The sequence below is a fragment of the Schistocerca serialis genome, chromosome 7 (assembly GCF_023864345.2).
Source record: "Schistocerca serialis cubense isolate TAMUIC-IGC-003099 chromosome 7, iqSchSeri2.2, whole genome shotgun sequence".
Classification (NCBI taxonomy): Eukaryota; Metazoa; Arthropoda; class Insecta; order Orthoptera; family Acrididae; genus Schistocerca; species Schistocerca serialis.
In genome coordinates this window covers 176,409,726-176,430,976 of record NC_064644.1, presented here as the reverse complement: position 1 = coordinate 176,430,976, position 21,251 = coordinate 176,409,726, and the positions used below count along the sequence as shown (strand labels likewise).

The following is a 21,251-nucleotide window of genomic DNA, read 5'->3' as shown; positions in this document are numbered from 1 at the left end:
CCTCTCCACCGATTCTGACAGCTAAACCTGGAGAAATCGCCTTCATTGACATAGCTTGGCCATACCCTCAAGGAAGGGAAGATGTTAAATGACTGCTTCCCTCGCTTCGGAAAGCAAATGCCATATTGTCCGATAAAGCTTCGAATTTTACTGAGCGAGTTTTGTGAGCATAACATCTAGCAGATTTTAATTTTACGTTTCCACCCGGAAAGTAATTGTACAGAAAAAATTTACAGAAATTCAACCGTTTAACTCGAACCCATACTCCGCATAAACAAAGTGGGTTGACTTCATCACCCTCTTTGAAGAAATCAATCTTCCACATCTTTCCAAGGACACACACCAAACGAGATTATGTTAAACAAAGTAGAGAGAAACGAGTGGATGGCTCCACTTCCACTCGCCCCAAGAAGTGATATCTCGTGGGAAGAAAAAACACCTAAGGGATTGTGTCTTTGAATGCTAGCTAGGGTTGTGACACGAATGAGAGCGAATGATAAAAAGCTAGACCGAAAGCAGTCGTTTGATCTAGACGAGATGGTGCTTCCTAGATGTCATCCTAAGTCATCTGTTCTCAAGAAACGGAACAAGAAGTGTCAGTTATTGTGTACTGGCTCGTACCGTATTGTGAAAATTCTCCACGAAGGATGTTTCCTCCTATCACATCCCAATTCTTGTGAAGCTGATAGGCTTGAGTACTACAGAGATCTAAGAAAATTTCTAAAGTAGAGATTTATTTTAATGTTGCTTGTAGTTATACCTGTACTTGGTTTATTTGCAAAGTATTGTATAGTGTTTCTGGATACGTGTATGTCAATGAAAATATGTAAGAGCGCTTGACATCTTATCAAATAATCCTTGACTGACATAGCTTCTTGCTCGAATGTACGTAATGTTAATAAGGCTTATGCAAAGTCGTGAATTATTCGCTTAAACGATGCCACACTGTATGATAATCTACGGTGTACTAGAATGCTGATTCATGTTTTGATAATTATGTCCTGTACACACTGATTTGTGCCTCCTTGTCAACAGTTTTACGTAATGTTAAATAGTAAACTGACAGTTAGTGATTGTGGGTGTGGATCCTCTCTTTAACTGTGTCACTAATCAGTGATATTTCATTGCAATTACCTGTTCGCGGATGACTTTCTGTACTTGAAGCATGTCCCATAAGGACATTCATGACCAGTCATTACGTGGACTACTCATTGTAGCACACTTAGACGTAGCATTGGTCGCTATCCTACAAGTTTCTATGAGGTACAGATCTCTACAATCAGACTGTATATAGCAATTTTAAAATTTATTAACTAAACACATCAGTGGAAGTAATCTGTAGTGCCTAATTAGTAACACAAATTTAAATTCTATGATTTTTGGGTTGGATTAAATGTACTTTATGACATGTTTTTCAAATGTATTTTGATTAAAGCTTTGTATGTATGTGTTTTTTGTCTATGTCCTGAACAGTATGCAGAATATGAGTTACTGGGTAGATGTTTAAAGTGCGTCATGTAACGTTAGCGTCTGGGCATTGCGATGTTGGCATTCGCATTTACGAGCTTTGTTGCTTTTCTGGCAATGGTCGTTTTGCTTTGTTTCTCTAATATATTGGTTTAGGAGACTTGATGCACCAACCTTTTCTTCATATTATCATATTTGTTACACCATGGAAAACATACCGTTTGTAATTGAGGATTGTTAGTTACTTGTCAAATGACTAAATGTAATTTAACAGGGCATGATTTTATGTGTGAGAATCTTGGAAAGACTATTGTCACGATCCTGGGATTATAATCCAAACATTTTGCACAGTTCTGGTGCGCATCTTATTTATAGACTGTCGTGTTGCTAGCAGTGGTCCATAGACATTCTGTATATCGTAAAATGAATAAACAGGCTAACGTTTTGGTGAAGAAAAACTGTCTCACCTCTGTGTGATATCAATCAACACGAAACAAAGAATGTGTACAGTAGTGATGTTTACTCACCCTGGCCGGCCGGAATGGCCGTGCGGTTCTAGGCGCTACAGTCTGGAGCCGAGTGACCGCTACGGCCGCAGGTTCGAATCCTGCCTCGGACATGGATGTGTGTGATGTCCTTAAGTTAGTTAGGGTTAATTAGTTCTAAGTTCTGGGCGACTGATGACCTTAGAAGTTAAGTCGCATAGTGCTCAGAGCCATTTGAACCATTTTACTCACCCTGCCTGATCTCGATCAGGTGCTGATGTATTGTGAATCCTTGGGCACTATAATTCTGTGTTCCTGCATATAGTGAACTTTTCACAAACACTATCACAAATGAAAAGCGTGTGTGATGAGCTTAGAAGTTTTGAGAACTTACGAGTCCCCTGGCTGCGAACGGTAGCCGACGGTCTCATGCTCAGCTGTGAACATGATTGTTGACAGAACGTGTGCATTCTTAAACCCTAAAACTTTCTGCGAGGGGTGTATGGTATATAAGGGTACTCGAGGAGTGCTTGTGGCGTCACTTTCATTATGAGTGTGAGTTTAAGAGAGCTTTCTGCTCTATCAAGCACCCTTATTTATTTAGGTTAAACGTTTTGAACGCTAATAATTGTTGAGCCAGTAGAAAGGCTTTATAGTACCAGCTTATAGATGGTGCAGCGGATCGGGACCAAGTTTTGTATAGAGCACGAATTTGTTTACCGTGAGCGGCATCAGCTCACAACATAGCGCTGGTAGCATTGTGTGAATGAGTCTTAAGCACTGATGCTGCGATTTGACTTTGTTCATGATTCTGTGAAGTACTCAGCAATGAGTTGGCAACACTTAAGTCTTCTGACATGCACCTGCGCACTCGTAACACATTGCCTCGGCATACCGCCACTATGATGACGATGTGGGTGGAGAGGCTGCTTGCGGTGATCAACCAGACGCTCCCTCAATGCAAGCATTTCTCGGCGGGTGCACGGGATATATAAACAATGAGTGTACATTGAGTTTATATCACCTAAACAAATTCTTATAAAGCACTATGCCAGATGACCATGAGCCTTCTTTGGTATTGCACAAATTCATTTTCTGTGAAGATTTCAGCACAGCACAATATGAGAAAGCCTCGGGTCGACTTTGCATCTGTATAAGTTCATACACTTTTTGTCAGCCACTAACAGAATACTGCAAGTCGACTCTGAGTTTGTATTAATTCACCTTTCTTTAAACGAAACTCCTAATCCATCGACGAAGGACATTGAATCTACATTGCGTTTGTGTAACTTCAACATTTTCTTTGGACCATCGCTGACCGTCGATTCATGAAGACATCGAGTCCACTTAGCATTGTATCGAGTCAGATACCTAAAGATTGTAACGATCTGAATCACAATTAATCGATGATTCATTCTATACAGACGTAAGATATGAAATTATTGAAATCTGCTACACCATATGTAATTCACAAATGATCAAGTCTTTGTTTGTCATTTGATTGAAGCACTCTGTATTTCCGTGAAAATTTTGTTCACTAGAAACTGTGACTGATCCATGGATCCTTATTTTTACCTGTAAAGATGCAAATACTTTAAAAACTGGAAATGAATAATAATTTTCTGTAGCAATCGCTATATGTGTAAATAAGTGATCAACTTCGTTGTGTGATTCTACTATCTGTAATGCTTCCTGAGATTCTTACTAAACATGTATATTTAATCATTACTGAATGCCGTTACGTACTGAATGTATTTGGTAAGATGAAAACTATGCAAGTAATGGTACAATGATTCTCACCCTAACGTGGTCGAAGACCTAAAGGTATTCGGTATTTTTACTCTGTTTTACTCTATTTACTCTATTACTCTATTACTCTATTTACTCTAACCGGCATTTTTACTCTATTTTTAACATTATTTTACTTCTGTTCCAAAGATATTCGATATTAAATATAACTAACACTCAAATAAAACAGTCACTGGTCGCACAGAATTTGATACAGTATTTAGCAAAAATTTCAGATGAAGTTTATCACTGAAATCAGCATACAGTGTGATGAAGTGCAGTCACTGATCTGGTGTCAATACTGATTGGCTTTCAGTGATGTTATTAGCCTCGCTTCTGTTTGTGGCGGTCGTTCGTGTCCACTGACCTGATGAAAGATCATGGGAATCAGTGATACTGGGAGACCCATACCTCACCAACTCTTGGAGAAATTGTGCGAGGGAGTTCTTGAAGAGCTCCTGAACGCTCACCAGTATGTGGCAAGAATGGAAAATCTGATATCATACCTTTACGACCAGAATAACAAATGATATATTCTAGCAAGACAATGCAATACCCCACACAACAGACTCACTAAGAAATGTTCAGATATTTGACTGGTCTGTCTGCTCCTCTGATCTGCCATTATGTAGCATGTCTGGGGAGCATTGGAAAGACATATACTTCCACACCAACCTCCAGATAGCAGTCTACAAGAACTGAAGTAGGATGAGTTTCAGGCACCAAAAGAAATTCCTCAGTATTACATTCGGAAGCTATTTGCTTCTGTTTCATAACGAGTACAAGAGTATTCTCATTTGATATCAGTTGTGAGATGAACATCTCCCCATGGTATGATAAATTCATATTCATGTAACCCTGTACATTTGTGTCAACGTATTTACTCTTGTTCGATCGATCAGAAGTTTTGACGCCTGACAGACCAGATTTCTAAAGAAGGAAGGAAGACAAGGATTTAACGCCCCATCGACGAAGAGGTCAGTAGTGATAGAGCACAAGCACAGATTGATGAGGGATGGTGTGGGTAATGTATGTTCTCGTTTTCAAAGCAACCATCCCAACACTTGCCGAAAGGATTTTTAAGAAAACATAGAAAATCTAAATATGGATGGCAAGGTGGATATTTCAACCGCCACCCTCCCGACTGCGAGGCCATCTGGTTCTAAATGTATGATAATATAATCGGCAATCAAAAAGCTTCCGTTTGAGGGCGTTGCTGCAGTATATACGCAACATAGCGTGATTCTGATGCAGGTATATAATCACCGACATGTAGCAAGGGTTTAGTGTGGCATTTGTGTTTTTCTGACACGCGTGCAGTAAAAGTGGAAACACGAACTTTGACGACGTTGTTATCAAATGCGTCCAAACAGAACCATCAGGCTACCGAAAGACTAACACCGGTGGACATCCATCAGAGAATGAAGAACATATTAGAGCATTACATGTTTTGGAAAGCACCATTGTGGAATGGTGCACCAAGTTCCGTGCTGGTCGTGGTTTCACACAAGACGCTGGTCGTTCCAGGAGGCAAGCCTCATCTAATACGGACTAGTGGGAGAAACCTGAGCACTCCCCCCCCCCCCCCCCCTATAGTCCTCATCTCTCCCCGTGCGATTATCATGCCTTCGGTTCCCTAAGAAAGGCCTTGAAGGGTCGAAAATTCCCACCAGATGAGGACTTGCAGCAGGCAGTTATGGACTATTTACACAGTAGGCCGTGGTGTTTTACCAAATGGATATCTTCAGCCTGAAGCTTCAATTCTTACGCCAATTTTGCCTGAGGACTGTATTGGCTTTGAACAGAAACTTTTCTGATCGGCAATAATGTTTATATGAACTGCACATGCTTCATATAGGAGATAAATGGAACTCTAGATGAAATTCGTCAGTGTGATTACCTTTCTGCAGTTGATTGCTCTTTGACGTGACGATGTCACAGACTGTAGAAACGATGAGGATGACTGCTACCAGGACCATGGCTCCTCTGGAACACATATTCACAGTTTCAGCGTCGAAAGTAAGGTAACCTGCAATGACATTCTAAAAGAGAGAGAAATTTATTAATTCAGTTAATGTTCGAAACTAGGAAAGCGACTCATCATATCTTCTGCTTCAGTTTTAATACTGTCTGGTGTTAACTGAATGTAGATTTCAGTCGAAATGTTGTTCAGCATGGCCAGTGGAAGCAAAACAGACAGATATCAGCACTGCATCTGCTGTCAAAAATGTTTTACAATGATATGAAGAACACAAGACCGGAATCCCAGCAAAATGAGAAGATGTAACATTAAAAGCGACAAGTCCCCTAAGAATTATGAGTATGCAGTTGATATGTCTGTGTCGGGCAGGTTCCCATAATATGGCTTGGCTGGATAAGCTGGGTTTTTACGGCTGGACAGAGTGACCGTAAGGTAATGGCAAGGGTTGGCGTGAGGTAGGTGTTAGGCATCAGGCAGCAGCGGTTGGCAATCCCAGTAATGGGGGAACTCAGGTGGCATACCTGCTGAATGAGTTAAGATGACCAAGTGAGTGTATAAAATGAAAACCTAACATATTCACTGAAATACCAAAACAGATTACAGGCATGCAACGAAACCTCTAAATACAATGTCTGATTCACGATTGTGAAATGAACTCACTAAAATTAATACCATGCAATAAAATTATTACTAACAAAGTTATTAACATTTGTAATTATAATTTCTTATAAAGTCTGGAACTAATGAAGCAGACACGTAATGTATATGTACAATACATCATTTGAAAGCACTTGACACCAGCAATGGAGAGAACATGTCACTATTACTGATAAAAAAATAGGTAAACAGCTATAAACTATTTATAGAATAACATGGAAAAAGGTACATAAGCTAGAACATCGCTGTTAGCACCAACTGTGAATAGGTTTCAAATGGATGATGTACACAGTCCATCAGCTGCCAATTTTTATTATCTTTTGTCTTGGACTCGGTTTCGACACCGTTATGGGTATCTTCATCTCCTGAAAAGCTCGTGAAATTCCAACCTGCCCAGATATCCAAGGCTGCAACTAAATACTTACCTCAAAAAAGTTTTGCATCACCCCAGTTTCCAGAATTCTTGAAGATAGACGTTGATTGTGGATGTTGTATCACAGACACAGTCCCTTTGACTGTTCAAAGACGTCACTAACCCCGCCCAAAGATGTAAACAACCATGGATGAACAGCGCCTATTAGACGGAGGGAGTCCGACAGCCGATCAGTTCCAGTCATTTCACCAGGAAGGAGGTACATGGCTCGTGTTGTCTGTAGTTCAACCATGCCTAGACAGTCAATACCTTCTAGACTCTCAGCAAGGGAAGTGTCCAGGCGTCTCGGAGTGAACCAAAGAGATATTGTTCGGACATGGAGGAGATACAGAGAGACAGGAACTGTCGATGACATGCCTTGCTCAGGCCGCCCAGGGGCTACTACTGCAGTGGATGACCGCTATCTACGTATTATGGCTCGTAGGAACCCTGACAGCAACGCCACCATGTTGAATAATGCTTTTCGTGCAGCCACAGGACGTCGCGTTACGACTCAAACTGTGTGCAATAGGTTGCATGATGCGCAACTTTACTCCCGACGTCCATGACGTGGTCCATCTTTGCAACCACGACACCATGCAGCGCGGTACAGATGAGCCCCACAAAAGCCGAATGGACCACTCAGGGTTGGCATCACGTTCTCTTCACCGATGGGTATTGCATTGCCGTCAACCAGACAATCGTTGGAGACGTGTTTGGAGGCAACCCGGTCAGGCTGAACGACTTAGACACACTGTCCAGCGAGTGCAGCAAGGTGGAGGTACCCTGCTGTTTTGGGATGGCATTATGTGGGTCCGAAGTACGCCGTTGGTGGTCATGGAAGGCGCCATAATGGTTGTACCATACGTGAATGCCATCCTCCCACCAACAGTACAACCATATCTGCAGCATATTGGCGAGGCATTCGTCTTCATGGACGACAATTTGCGCCCCCATCGTGCACGTCTTGTGAATGGCTTCCTTCAGGATGACGACATCGCTCGATTAGAATGGTCAGCATGTTCTCCAGACATGAACTATATCGAACATGCCTGGGATGGATTGAAAAGAGCTGTTTATGGACGACGGGACCCATCAACCACTCTGAGGGATCTACGCCGAATCGCTGTTGAGGAGTGGGACAATCCCATCCAATGATCTCAGGAAATCCTTTATCTGTTTAGACATATTTAGATATTTGAATGTATGTAAAATAGTAATTTGACTGGCATAGGGCTGCAGCGCCAAGGAGTATAAGTACACTAGTTTTAGGTGCAGCTCCAGATGTGACGAACAAAGTTAATAAATCTGATCGTTGCTATGAAATTTGGAATGAATGTTATAACATGAGATTGCAAAATAACCAGTAGTATTTAATATATATTTCAGAATGTAGAAACATTATTTTAGTATCTGTACAACCTATGACAATGCCATGAACTGTCACTGCTGGCGTGAATGTGGCTACATTAGCTGATGGTGGCTTGGCTAAAAGCTGTGAAGCTGAAATCTGGAAGAGGGAAACGAATCTCAATGTGCAAATCAATCCATCTGGAGCAGAGAGTCTGAGCACTACATAGAGAATGAACATGGAGGAAAACACTACACAATACCAGCATGACCGACTGACAACTGAGCACAGGGAAACAAAGCACAGTGCGAGGCAAATGTTCACTCTACAGGGATTGATATGAGCATTAGGAACGCCACACAAGATCTGTTGCCTCTAGTAGGTCTAGGTAAATGCATGGGTCAGAGGCTCTATCCATGCCATGTTTGGCACACGCCCTCTGCAGTGTCAACGCTGCTTGCTCCATTGGTAGGAGGAGGGGGGGGGGGGGGGGAAGAAGATTAAGTAGGCTGGAGTAACAACTGATCCACTGGTACTGGTAGGGAAGAAGACTCTGCCACTGGCGAGTGTGGGGAAGAGGACACTAGTGCGAATTCTAGGACTCTGCATCGGCCCCACTGATGTCCTATTCTGTTGTCGTAGGTAGGACAGCAGGGGGCGCTTAGGGGACACCAGCGGATGAGCTGTTCTTTGGAACAAAGTCACAACCGACTCCACTGACTAGCTGGCTTGCAAATGATGGCTTTGGAGATCCTACAGGTCCTGAACGCAAGTGAATGGGATGATGGATCAACTTCCCCTGACCGATTTTCACCACAAACGACTGACAGGACATACATATCCACACCCACCCACCCACTCAGCCACACACACACACACAGACACACACACACACACACAATCACACCATGATTGCTGCAGTGAGGGAGGGAGGGACGGAAGGAGTGGGGGGACTGCCCCTCAGGAGCGTCACCCTGCCTGAGGCTGCATAGTCACATACTGCATCTGGCTGGAGCGGGTATATTATGCATCTAATGCCCTGTACAACCCCACCAATAACCTCATCAGTGTACAGAACTATGGTCTGGCTAGTGCGCTGTGCCACTCCACACCATGTAAAACCATGTTCACATAAGGTGCTACAGTCTTCTAGCCGGTTAGTATACTATACCATTATACCACTCCATGTTAAATAGCGTTCAGGTACAGCACCATAGCACTAGTGCACTGTACCAATCCACCCAAAACCGCGCTCAAGTACAGCGCTATACTCCAGCATTTACTTAATGCGCACTACCACCTGTAGGTAAATTGACTGCTGTGCAAGTAAGTCTGCCACACTCTCAAGAGCGAGGAAAGTTTACAAGTTGTGTTCTGTCTGCAAAGAATTTTAATTGACTACCTGTGAACTATGTGGAGATTCTTACTATTGAATCCAACAATGTTGAAATAAGTTTTATACAGGAGTTTTACATTAAAGCAAGAGAAACATGTTTTTCACAATCTAGGACATTAATCTCCACAATACCATCAAATATAGATATTGCCCAGTCGGGTCTGGTTCTCACAAACAATGTTATGTCAAAATTGATAAGGAAAAGAACGAATGTGTCGAACAACCTAAACCACTCCATATTAAGGAAATATCTCCCTCAAGTACAGTTAATGTACTATGTGCATAGGTAACAAAACTGGAAATGAATGACACTGAAGTCAAGAAACAAAAACTGGAGTATGTGGCGGAGACAACTGCCATAAAGGAAGAATATAAACTTCAATTGGAAAAAGAAATAGCTATTGCAGCTTTGTGAGAATGTTTACACATCGCTTTAAACACAATGTTTGTAGAAATCTGGCTACGTCTGTGGAATATAAAATATCCACATTTACAGTAAACAGCACTGGAAATTGGCCACGCGATGGGGTGCTGCCCGAAATCAATGGAATCAAGAATGACTTCTACCTTGAAGGATACATGAACAATTTTTTAATAAAGCGCCATTCCCATTTAAACTTTCTTAAAAATGTTGTTATATTATATCTAGAAGTGACGAATGGATATTTGTGCACCTAGCAACAGAAACCCATTTGCGGTGTTTAAAAGCGATTGAATGTCTATAATTTATGGACTAATGGACACTTGTTTGGAAAAACTGTAAACTTTAAGTTCTGTACAGAAATTCGCAAGAATGTGTAGGAGAAGAGCTATTGGCGTACACGCAGGAAGATGGGAGTGCTTTAACAATTGTGTCATGGAGGAAATAAAAGGTAAAATTAAAATCTCCGAATGTTGTCGTCTAGAAGAACTGTAAGAAGGAACAGAGCTAATTACTAAAGATATAAAGGTGATAGCTTATAGGAACAAGAATAGACACGTATTAGATTTCGAGAACATACCGTCTTTGTGCCTGTCAAATTACTGGATGGAGACAGAAATATCTGATTCAGGTGTGGATTTAAGTTATGTTAAAAATTAAGCTAGATCTTATTAAAACTACATCCAGAAAACATAAACAAAGGGTTGTTTTCCAGGTGCAAATGTACGTGAAGAAATTAATAAAGATTTTGTGCGAGAGTATTTGCTTTTCTTATTCGCTAAACTGCTAAAAATTCCATGACAGTTCCTATTTACAATGATTTACGTTCCTGTATTTCCGAAGGGAGAATGACCTTGAAACGCAGCTCAAAATATGTTGCTGGAAGCGTAGTGACCCCCTTTCCATACCTTTATGAGCTTATTGTCAGCTGCAATCCGGACATTAACACGCATAGAACCATTTGTGGTTAAATGATATGCACTGTTGAGGAGTAACAACGATTCGACGACTCGACACTGCATGGTCACTGTCACCAATAATGTGCGCTCACATTGAATCGTGACAAAATTTCACGGTTGGTTCTCTGCGTTTCCTCCTTGTCTGTAGCGCATTCCTTCTGAAACTCCCGCTTCGCGCTCTGCTGTTTCCTTATCCTGTGGAGTTGCTGCGGCCGGCTGCCTGCCGGGTTTGCGAGAGAGCGTCGGTATGGAGTAGGGACTCTAATTGCGGACGTCTGAGAGCGTACAGGAGGCCACGCCGTTTTGTTGATGTTTGGCGTGACTCGTGTCACGTGTGATGCATCGTTAAGACCGTGATAGCAGCCAATGTTACTGTCTTGGTCGCAAATGGATCAAAGGGGATGAGGCCTGGTTTTCCATTGAAACTCGTACCCTGCGGATGTCATCGGACTTAAAGTAAGACGTTTTGACCATTATTTTGCGTTATTTGCAAGCAACAGGGGATTCGACGTCACCAGTAAGTCGGCGAAGATTATTTGTTTCGTCTGTGTGTAAATGACTGAACAAAGAGCAGTTTATTTAATGTCCACCTTATGCTCGTGTTCTGCGTGTGCTTTTTGCGAGAGTAAAGCCACCTTTGTCCACTGATTTTGAGCGCATCATCAAATACTGACTCCAAGTAGTGACTTTCAGTTACTTAGCTGCATTCATCCTTTTCCTCGTCACGACGCGTGTTAAATCGCAAAGTAGAATAACTTGCTACCTCATTTGCGTGGCTACAGTAATAGAGCCTAGCCTGTTATCTAATTAAGGCTTGTGGTAAACAAAGGTATTTAAGTATGTAGTTTTAAAATATTATCTGAAATATGTCAATGATTTGTGTTGCGTTGTTGATTCTGGGGTATGAACGGTTATGCTGGTACGTCTACCGTGTTTCACCAATGTAAATGTTTCTATGGATAGTGTATTGGAAGCTATGTGATGTCGTTAGATTCGTGTTATGGAGGTTTGCTCCATTTGAAACAAACCGTGATTTAATTCTCACGAAATTCTATGGTGTCAACGAAGACTGACACCATTACACTGTCGTATCTCTAACGTAGTAATCATAGGAAGACGGTAAAGGGGATTATACCACCTGGAGGGGGATATTTTATAGACAATCATTCGATGTCGATGAATTTTAGGTGTTAAGCTTCTGAATATCTTTTTCGACTGCTCGTACGCTCTGCATGGTTGTGAATTTCTTCCTGTACGTTAGTGTGCTATTTTTCTCGTTGTGACAGCTCTCTACCTAATCAGTGACCGGTGGACGACCAAACAGCCTTCTAGCTAATGGAATGGTGCTGTCGGAACGTGGCGGCATTCCAGAGAATTAGTAGGCGTCTGTGATTTGGCAGGGTACATCTCTTACTCGTCGAAATCATGTGGGTTCAAATGGTATATACCAAAGACTGGAAGATTCGTGAGAATATAACAGGTAAGCGAGGCTCTGACGAAAGGGGAGTTGAGAGGTGAGCTTTATACAGCTTCTGCCAAGTGTTGTGGACAAACATAACACAGCTTCTCACATACGTATTGCAAAGTGACTGCAATGAGAAAATTAGTGGCTAACATGAAGGTGTTTACCGAAAGTCACCAGCAGAAATTCCGTCTTTTGGTTTCTCGATAAAGAAGAGACAACATTCTTTCGTGAGTTTTGTGGCCTATAAATGGATTGACTGACACCTTAATAGTTTGACTAAATTTAAATCTACATCTTTCTCAGGAAAGAAAATCACTAGTAGTGGCACAGGGTACCCTCCACATGAAATAAAGTGAGAGAAAGAAATCTTTTGTCCATATGCCTCCATATGAGTCCTAATTTTTCGTATCTTATCTTTGTGATTGTTACACCAAATGTCCTGCAGTCAGCTTGAAACGTCAGTTCTCTAAATTTTCTCAATAGAGTTTGTTGACAAGAACATTGCCTTCCCTCCAGGGATTCCCTTTTGAGTATCGAAGCTTCTAACAACTAATTTGGCAGGAAACAGTAAGAAAGCTTCTACAGGACTGTGTTATGAGGGAAACCCAGGTCTGCAGGCTTGTACAAGTTTTGGGATATAGTAGGCAAGAGATATGTATTTTGCTTCTGTTGACTAGCTGATCCTTTTCGGCATGTCTGAAAAACAGATCTCAGAATGTTTCAGTTTGCAGTTGGGGGAGGAGGGGAGGTAAATTCTTCAACATCCTCGTATTTACCCCAGCGACATTTAAGCGCCCAGTCTACACACACCAACGTGAACACACACGAGAACATTTTGGGAAGCAGTTTCCAAAAGAACATCTGCACATCCCAAACATGTTGTATTTTCCACCAGTTTTAAACGGCCTCTGGTGGCAGTATTGCGAAGAAGACCAGTCAGTCTTCACACACCATGGTGAACATACACAACAAAACTTTAGGAAGCATTTTCCAACAGGATAACATCTGCACATCCAAAAAATTATGAAATAAAGACATGTCTTACTACACCAACAGCTCATCACTGACTGAACTTTTCCCGCCAATTTCCAGGTGGGTGAACTAAGGAGATGTAGGGAGGGGAGATGTGGGTTGGTGAGGGGGGAAAACCATGATGCCACAGTCTCAAGCTCCCTCTGGTTTTGGTATTGTGAGCTACTCTCCCACCAATTTCCACGTGGGGGAAAACCCTGATCAGGAGGTTCAGACACATTAGGTACTGTCCCACAGAACGCAGGTGAGACAGTAAGCAGTTCTTGTTCTCCCAAGGACTGTCTTTCTCAGAGTTCACGTTCTTTCTGGACTACCTGTTGTCAGCTACATCAAAGCTGGTGCATAATCGTCTGGGACAGGTGGTATTTGTAAGGTCAACATTTCAGCATATCTTTGCCGGTGTTCACAGGTCCACCCTGGAAAAATTGGTTGTCGGCTATATCAAAGCCAAGATCAGTATTCTGGTCTCTGACATAAAACCTTTCTAGATACCTTTGTAAGAAGTACTTGTGTGTGGGGACAGGAACTCGCCGTTCTTTGTCGGTCTTTCTAGGAATCGTTTTAAGCTGCCGCTACAAGCCAGAACCAGAACCCTTAACGGTTTGCTGGTTTTCCAGGAACGTCTTTTATGCAACCACTACAAGCCGACAGACCGCATCAATGTGAGCCGCCAGTTGTGTGAGTCCCCAGAGGCCAATACAACTGCTATAAGACGCCATCAAAGGCGGGCCGCTTCCGTTCCACTGGCAAAGAAACCAAAGGCCCGCGTGGACTGGCAGCCTGGCCCCGCAGACTGCTGTGGCGTGTGAACGTGTTCCCACCACCGCAGCTCACACGGCGCTCAGGTGCAGTGCTCTGATGGTGTTTTCTAGCGCTGTGAATCTGCTGTGGAAGGTGCAAGTATCATTACAGACTCCATACGTGATGCATGTGAGGTGGTATATTTAGATCACGATTAGCGATATTTTTTGATTTTTATACATGCTGATTTTTGTGATTTGTTACTGGATGGTCTGTAATAATGTATTCAGGACATCGTTAATCTTAATGAGACCAGGAAATCACAGACTGAGCGTTTCCCACCGTGCTATAGCAGTGCAATTACATTTTTTCTTCTGCAATGTTTTGCAGTGGGCATTGGGATGTATTTAATTGTCTGAGAGGCTGTTTTCTCGCGATTTGTATGATTTCTCATCAATTTTTATGCACGTGATCGGTGTAAAGTGGTTTCAATTCAGTTTTCTGAAGTTTTTCGTGATTATGTTTACCTGTCCGACGTTTCCACCTATCATTTTTTCGCAGTATGTGATTTACCGTCAAAAAGACGTCTGTTTTGCCAGTTATGTCTGGACTGACTATATTTAGTGCTACAGTTGGGGTCTGTAGCAGTTTAATTACGCGTGGTCTGTGTTTGTGTTGATGCTGATGACAAATTAGTAGCAGTATTACCTGTGAGATTGGAAATACACGTGCGATTGGGAAAAAGTCATAGATTTGTGTATTTAATTACATTTTGACAATTCGATAATTTTTTTCTCCAAGTATTTTACAACACTTGCACCTTCAAAAATTAAATAAGCAGCAGTTTTTCCCGCCGAATAGAGATCCACTGCTCTGTCTCCCACAAAGTGATTAAATAAAGAATTTGCAAACTGAATTTTATAAATAAACAGTATATTACGTCCTCTGCAATGTAACTGACACTGTTGGTTTTGCTGAAAAATATTCTTCTTACGATCCTCCATTATTTTTCCAATTCAATCCTCACGTAGGGCGCTGTGGACACAGTTCGCAGCTGAGTGCTTACAGGTATCACAATTCTTCAACTCCACTCTGTACAACTTCAATATCTCATGAACTGAATACATTTATCACCAAAAATTAGAATTTCCTTCCAAAGTGGCGGGGAGGGGGGGGGGAGGAGGGTAGTGGGGATAGCAGATAGTGAACATACACGATAACTCTAAAAATATAGAAATTACCTTATGTCTTTCCACTCCTGCAGTTCAATACAGATCGAGCTTTTTTCCCACCAATTTCCAAATGAGAGAGGGTAGGGGAAGTGTGAATGTGGAAGGGAAGTGGGGGAGCTGTGGTGAGGGTTGAGGTGGGGGTGAGTGTCTGCCATCTTAAATAAATTGAAAGTGACGCCATATCATCCTTCTTCCAATACTCTTAAATATCACAACAACTTCACATTTCTTAGAGAAACCAACTGACAGCAAACTTCGAGTGGCAGAAAGCTTGCCAATCTACATTTAAACATCATCTGAGGACCAGAGTCCTTTAACACTTACAGGATACTCGTTCAGCTAACACCACCTTAGTTCGTCTTTACAGGACAACAGTCTCACCAATGAATTCTTTAACCAAAGGAAACAACCACCACAAAACCACAGCATTATACACGATACCACACTCAAATAAAAAAATAAAAATAAAAAAATACATCAAAGACACTTCAGCATAACTTTACAAACATTTTCAAGCTATAGAAGGAAATCGTACCTTACAGACTACTTAACGAATTGTATTGAGTACACATCAATAGAATTCTCAAACGTACGAACAAAACAGAATTACCTATTGTTTCAGTTCTTCAACAGAAGCCACTCTACAAATGGTTTGACATTAAGTATGTCATGAGACCCACAAAATTTTCCAATCTTTATCATCTAACTCTCTCACACAGCTACATGGACAGTTGTTCATTCTCAGAGGACCAGAGTAGACTGAAAAAAAAACTTACGACAGGTTGCCTTCTGTTTTCTGGACAAATGCTGGGATTTTATGTAGTCCTTTTGACTGACCCAAAAGTTCTTAAACTTTGCCTTCCAGTCTCTTTGTTTCTTGCTCTGGTCTGCTGCTCTTTTAATATGATCGAAAAATGCATTATAATAATAAATTGTTAATAGCAAATGAACCATGGTCTTTCTTTGTTATGCCTGAAGCATCAACTATTCCTTACAGCTTTAACTGAGCATTGTCGAATACCGCTCTACACACTGTAACGTTACGCATATGTAGGTCTGTCCTGTTTGGTAGGACTTAAGATGTTGTCCGGTGGAGCGCTAGCGGGCCCAGGGCGCAGGGCACGCCGTGACAGGTGACCGGTGTGGGCGAGTCCACGTACGATAGGAGCAGTGTCACTGAAAGTAGGTAAATCCATAAGATGGAAATGTGGACGGCTGTTGCTGGCATGGCCTTTGTGCAGGAGGTGGACCAAAAATTTCGGAGTATCAGACAAGCTAAAGGATGGCTTCATATAGCTCTCTGAGAATCTACAATAATCTACAGTCAAGTATTAGAGCAAATCTGAACACAGTTGCGATCTCAGAAAAATGGGACATATCCAATGACACAATGGTTTCAGCATGTTTAATATTACAGCAGTTAATATTTCACAGTGAATAAACATTCTCACAATGAACCTCTGATTGACAACATTTAAACACTTCGTGCGATTTCAGTAAACGATACCTCAGATGAAAGCATTACACGATAGCCGTCATCCCAGAAAGTTATTAATCTGTATCTATTTACTTTAATAACTTATGACATCTTTTATATCTTTTTTCTTATGTTAGTATTTGTCAGGACATCATATTCTCCACAATTACACAGTAAATGAACACAGCATGAATACCTCGCATATTGTCATACTTGTGTAGTTATTTAATGAACATTTCACTATTTTGCCAGTAACTTTATTTAAATGCTTAATGCTAGTTTAAAAATTGTCAGTCTCATGTGTTAGCGAACACGGCAGTTGAAACGAGAACCAAAAAAAGCTTCTGTGAAGAAGGCATAAATAATTGTTCCAACGATATTTAACGACAGTTTGTTGCCATTCAACGTGAGCACGTTTGCGCAAGAGTTGTACCTTATTTATATATGGGCAAACCTATATTTATATTTACTGTGAATGGCCTGAAAGTGACCGAATGATTACAACATTTTCTTCTTTAAATATTATTGTAATATATTAATTTAGCCTGAGAAATGACCAACCTGAGTCAGATGATGTCTGCAGATGTATTTTTGGTGCGGACGGCATGAGCCAATGTAAAAGCAGACAGCAGTGCAACACTAAAGGAATTAAGGGGAGACTGGGACTTACGAATGAAGAGCTCAAGGGTGGGATCCTGGACACTTGGATGTTCATTCTGGAAGAAACAGATCTGCCTGTGATAATGTGTAATATTCAGTCATGTCGGTAATAGACTGTGTGCAGTGAACAGCCGCTACAATACTCTATCTTTCGGAGGGACTTTATAATTCTAGAAGTCTGGATGTGCTCCAGAGTAGGAATCTATAACATTTTCCGCTTGTATTATGGAACTGAGGATAGAAAGAGTATGAGTTACTATTCTTCGTATCACGTGTGTTAATTTTTAAATCATCATGTTGAAATCTGAACCGCTTTGAGCTGTGGAATATTTTGTGTATTCAGATTGCGAAATGCACTTAGTTTCTGCATAACTTTGACGACTGTTTAGTTTGGGGATTTTGCTACTATTCTCCTAACGGTCTCAACAAAATTTTACTGCGTTTGCTAAGGGTATTTCCTGTCTGTATTTTATCCGAATGTCGTGGAACCATTTTCTGTTCAGTTGAGATGTCCTTTCTTGAATAAACATTCAGGATAATTCACTGCCCTTTATATCAGTTACAGACGTTAGAGTAAAACCTTTGTTATTAAATTATTCATTTAACTTTTCTTTTGGACTTCCGCTGTTTTACTTATTTGCATTTCTAGCCAATGCACAGACTATTTGAGTGCAGCATCACAGCTACAGTTGTTTATGTTCAAAATGTTCAAATGTGTGTGAATTACTAAAGGACCAAACTGCTGAGTTCATCGGTCCTTAGACTTACACACTACTGAAAATAACGTATGCTAAGAACAACACACACACCCGTGCCCGTGGGAGGACTCGAATCTCCGGCGGAGGGGCTGCGCTCTCCGTGACATGGCGCCTCAAACCGCGCTGCCACTCCGCGTGGCAGTTGCGTATTTGCAGCGAATTAGATGCAGGGTGTGAAAGCAGACTTGCGTGACTCGACCCTGCAACTGTAACGTGCTATTATTTTTAAACTGAGCCGTGCATAGCGCAAGTACCTAAATTACGAGTAACCCCACGTAAACACGCAAGTGATTAGCTCGTATGCTGTTTGGAAGAGCAACTCAGCAGCAGAAAACCGACAGGTACTGTCTCAGTTGGGGGCTAGTCTTGGATCTGAATCTGTTAATCCCTAACACTTGACAAGATTCCGTGATCTAGGTCCCTAATGTACTGCATTGCAGGCAGTTAGCATGAAGGCTCTGAGCATAAGATTTTGCAGCAGTTACGTGTATTAGAAGCAGTGGCTGAAGTTAGGTGTGGGGATGTTAGGCACTGAACATCAAGAAAGAAGAAGGCTATGCAAAAGCGAGCTGAGATCGAATCTACAGCTACCAGCATCAGCGGAGGCTGGCGGCGGCAACGGTAGTGTGGGCCACCGGAGGCGACATCGTTCATCAGTGTGTGCATTGGTAACATCCGCACATTTGGGAGCAGCAGCTTAACATAAATCGCCAGCGTGACCGATAACTTAAGTACATGTACCAATAGCATAGGGTCGTTGGAGCCTACAACGAAAGAGGAATCACCCAGTCTGTGTGCTTCGATAATGCTAGTGGACCAGTTAGTCCCAAGTCTGAATGTGAGAGTGCCGATATGGAACTTACTTATGAGGCAAATATCTAAAAACCGGGGGGGGGGGGGGGGGTAGAGGGGGAGAGGGGGAATCAGTATAATGCAGATTTTTCTAGAAATTCAATCTACTATGACAGCAATGCAGTCTCCGTGGGGGTTTTTGATACAGAGCTAAATTCAGTGGAAACAGAGCTATGTTCGAAAATTGAAAATGTAGAGATAAGATGGGAAAAATTACATCTGGTATAGAAGGGATGACTGATTCAAAATTAGAAGGTATAAGGGCAGAACTGGGCAAGATTACGGAGGAGGCTCGATACAGTAGAAAAATGTTTCGGAGGGAAGTTGGAATAGAACACCCAGCTCGGGTGGCAATGTTAAGAATTATGTGCTCAGGCAAAATGCGCTTGAGAATGTGACCACTGAATCCGTTAACGATTTGTCAGGTAGAGTAGTAGAATGTGAGCAAGAGGTGTTTAAGAATAGAGAACGTTTTGAATCTGTACTAATTAAAGAAGAGAGACATAAGGGCAGAATTATATCTTTTAGCAGGGAATCAGGCTACTACTGTGGAAAGTGTTCCGTGGGTTAATTCACGAACGACAAAGAGTTTTGCAAATGATGGAAAATACCGTTCAGGTGATTTCCTTGCTGCATGTAGGGATAATTTTTTGAATGTCGGAAGGGGCAAAAATTAGGTTAACTAAAACACATCTTGAGAACAATGCACAGGCAAATTTAAAGAATGCTTCATTTACTGCCTATGAAGTGTTTGAGGGGTGTTTCCCGAAAAAAAATTCTGGAGTGAAGTGAAACAAATACGACTTCAGAATGAGTTCCTAAAAGGACCAACGGACGCAGAAGTGGGTCGAAGCGGGATTTTTGTGTGCGAGAACTAGCTAAGCTGACGCATATAAACCATTTGCTGGGAATGTTGACTGAGATTACGACACTCGAGAGACGACTGCTGGAATTTTTACAGTAGAATCTTTTCCACAGTCCGCAAATTCCTTTGACGAGTTTTAGATATTTCTGAGAAGCGTTAACAGGCGTTGAAATTCAAGCCACGTAATTGGAACAGAAGACAGGGAAATTGGCACCAGAACGGGAACAATACTAATATTCACAATCATAATAATCACCAAAATATTTACTATCACAATTGTAGCGATAATTTTCAAAGGGTAAATGGAAATGAGAATTCTCAGAATGCTAATCAAAGTGGGAAACGAAGATTTGTGGGACAGGAGACTTATAAAATGTAACGGTAGAATAAGAGGCCTTGCCGGAGAACACGCCGCATCTCAGATCCGGAGATGGTGACATTACGCGGCGTTGAAAAGGACACGTTATTTTAAAGATTCTGTGGGTGTCAGAAATTCGGCAAAGAAGCCAAAAATGTTGGAGATGGAGGTTATAAGAAATAAAAATAAAATGGAGGTTAATTTTAAGCAGCGCAACAATAAAGAGGGCTCAAGAAATATTGTTAAATGTGTTGAGAAATTCGATAATGAGGACACGGGGCTGAAATATTTATTTTGTGAAAGAGAAGTGAATTATGGAATGAATGTATATTTCGTGGAAAATTCTGTGATTGAAAGAGTCAGAGGTGGATCTGAATTCGGTGGAGGTGGTATGTGTTACGAATTTTAATGAGACACTGTCAGTACCAACGATTATAGTAGTGTAGGCGAAACTAAAATTGATGATTTTGTATCAACTGAAATATGTGAAAATTTCTGTATAGGCGGTGCAACTGTAGTGTCGTCAGCTGGAGATGAATCTTGTGAAGGTATTTGCGATGGCGGCGTGGCAATAATCTCGTCAGCTGGCGATGAATTTTGTTATGTGTTTGTTTTTGCACATCTTTGACGACTATTTAGTTTTGGGATTTTGCTACCATTCTTATAAGGTTCTCAGAGGAACTTTACATTTGATAAGGGTATTTTCTGTCGGAATTTTAACTGAATGTTGTGGGACCATCTTCTGCATATTTGAGATGTATTTTCTTGAATAAAAATTATTCAGAATAATTCACTGCCCTTTATATCAGTTACAGACGTTAGAATATTCACAATAATTCACTGCCCTTTATATCAGTTACAGATGTTAGAACAGAGCCTTTGTTATTAAATTAT

General features: G+C 41.4%; 1 protein-coding gene across 1 annotated transcript in view; it reads right to left on the bottom strand.

The window, feature by feature from the left end:
- Window positions 1–21,251, bottom strand: part of LOC126412945 (nose resistant to fluoxetine protein 6-like) — a 116,993-nt gene that overhangs the window by 68,858 nt on the left and 26,884 nt on the right. The window contains exon 3 of the mRNA XM_050082837.1: window positions 5,641–5,726. Coding sequence (XP_049938794.1) covers window positions 5,641–5,726 — 86 coding nt within the window. The remainder of the gene's footprint in view (window positions 1–5,640; window positions 5,727–21,251) is intronic.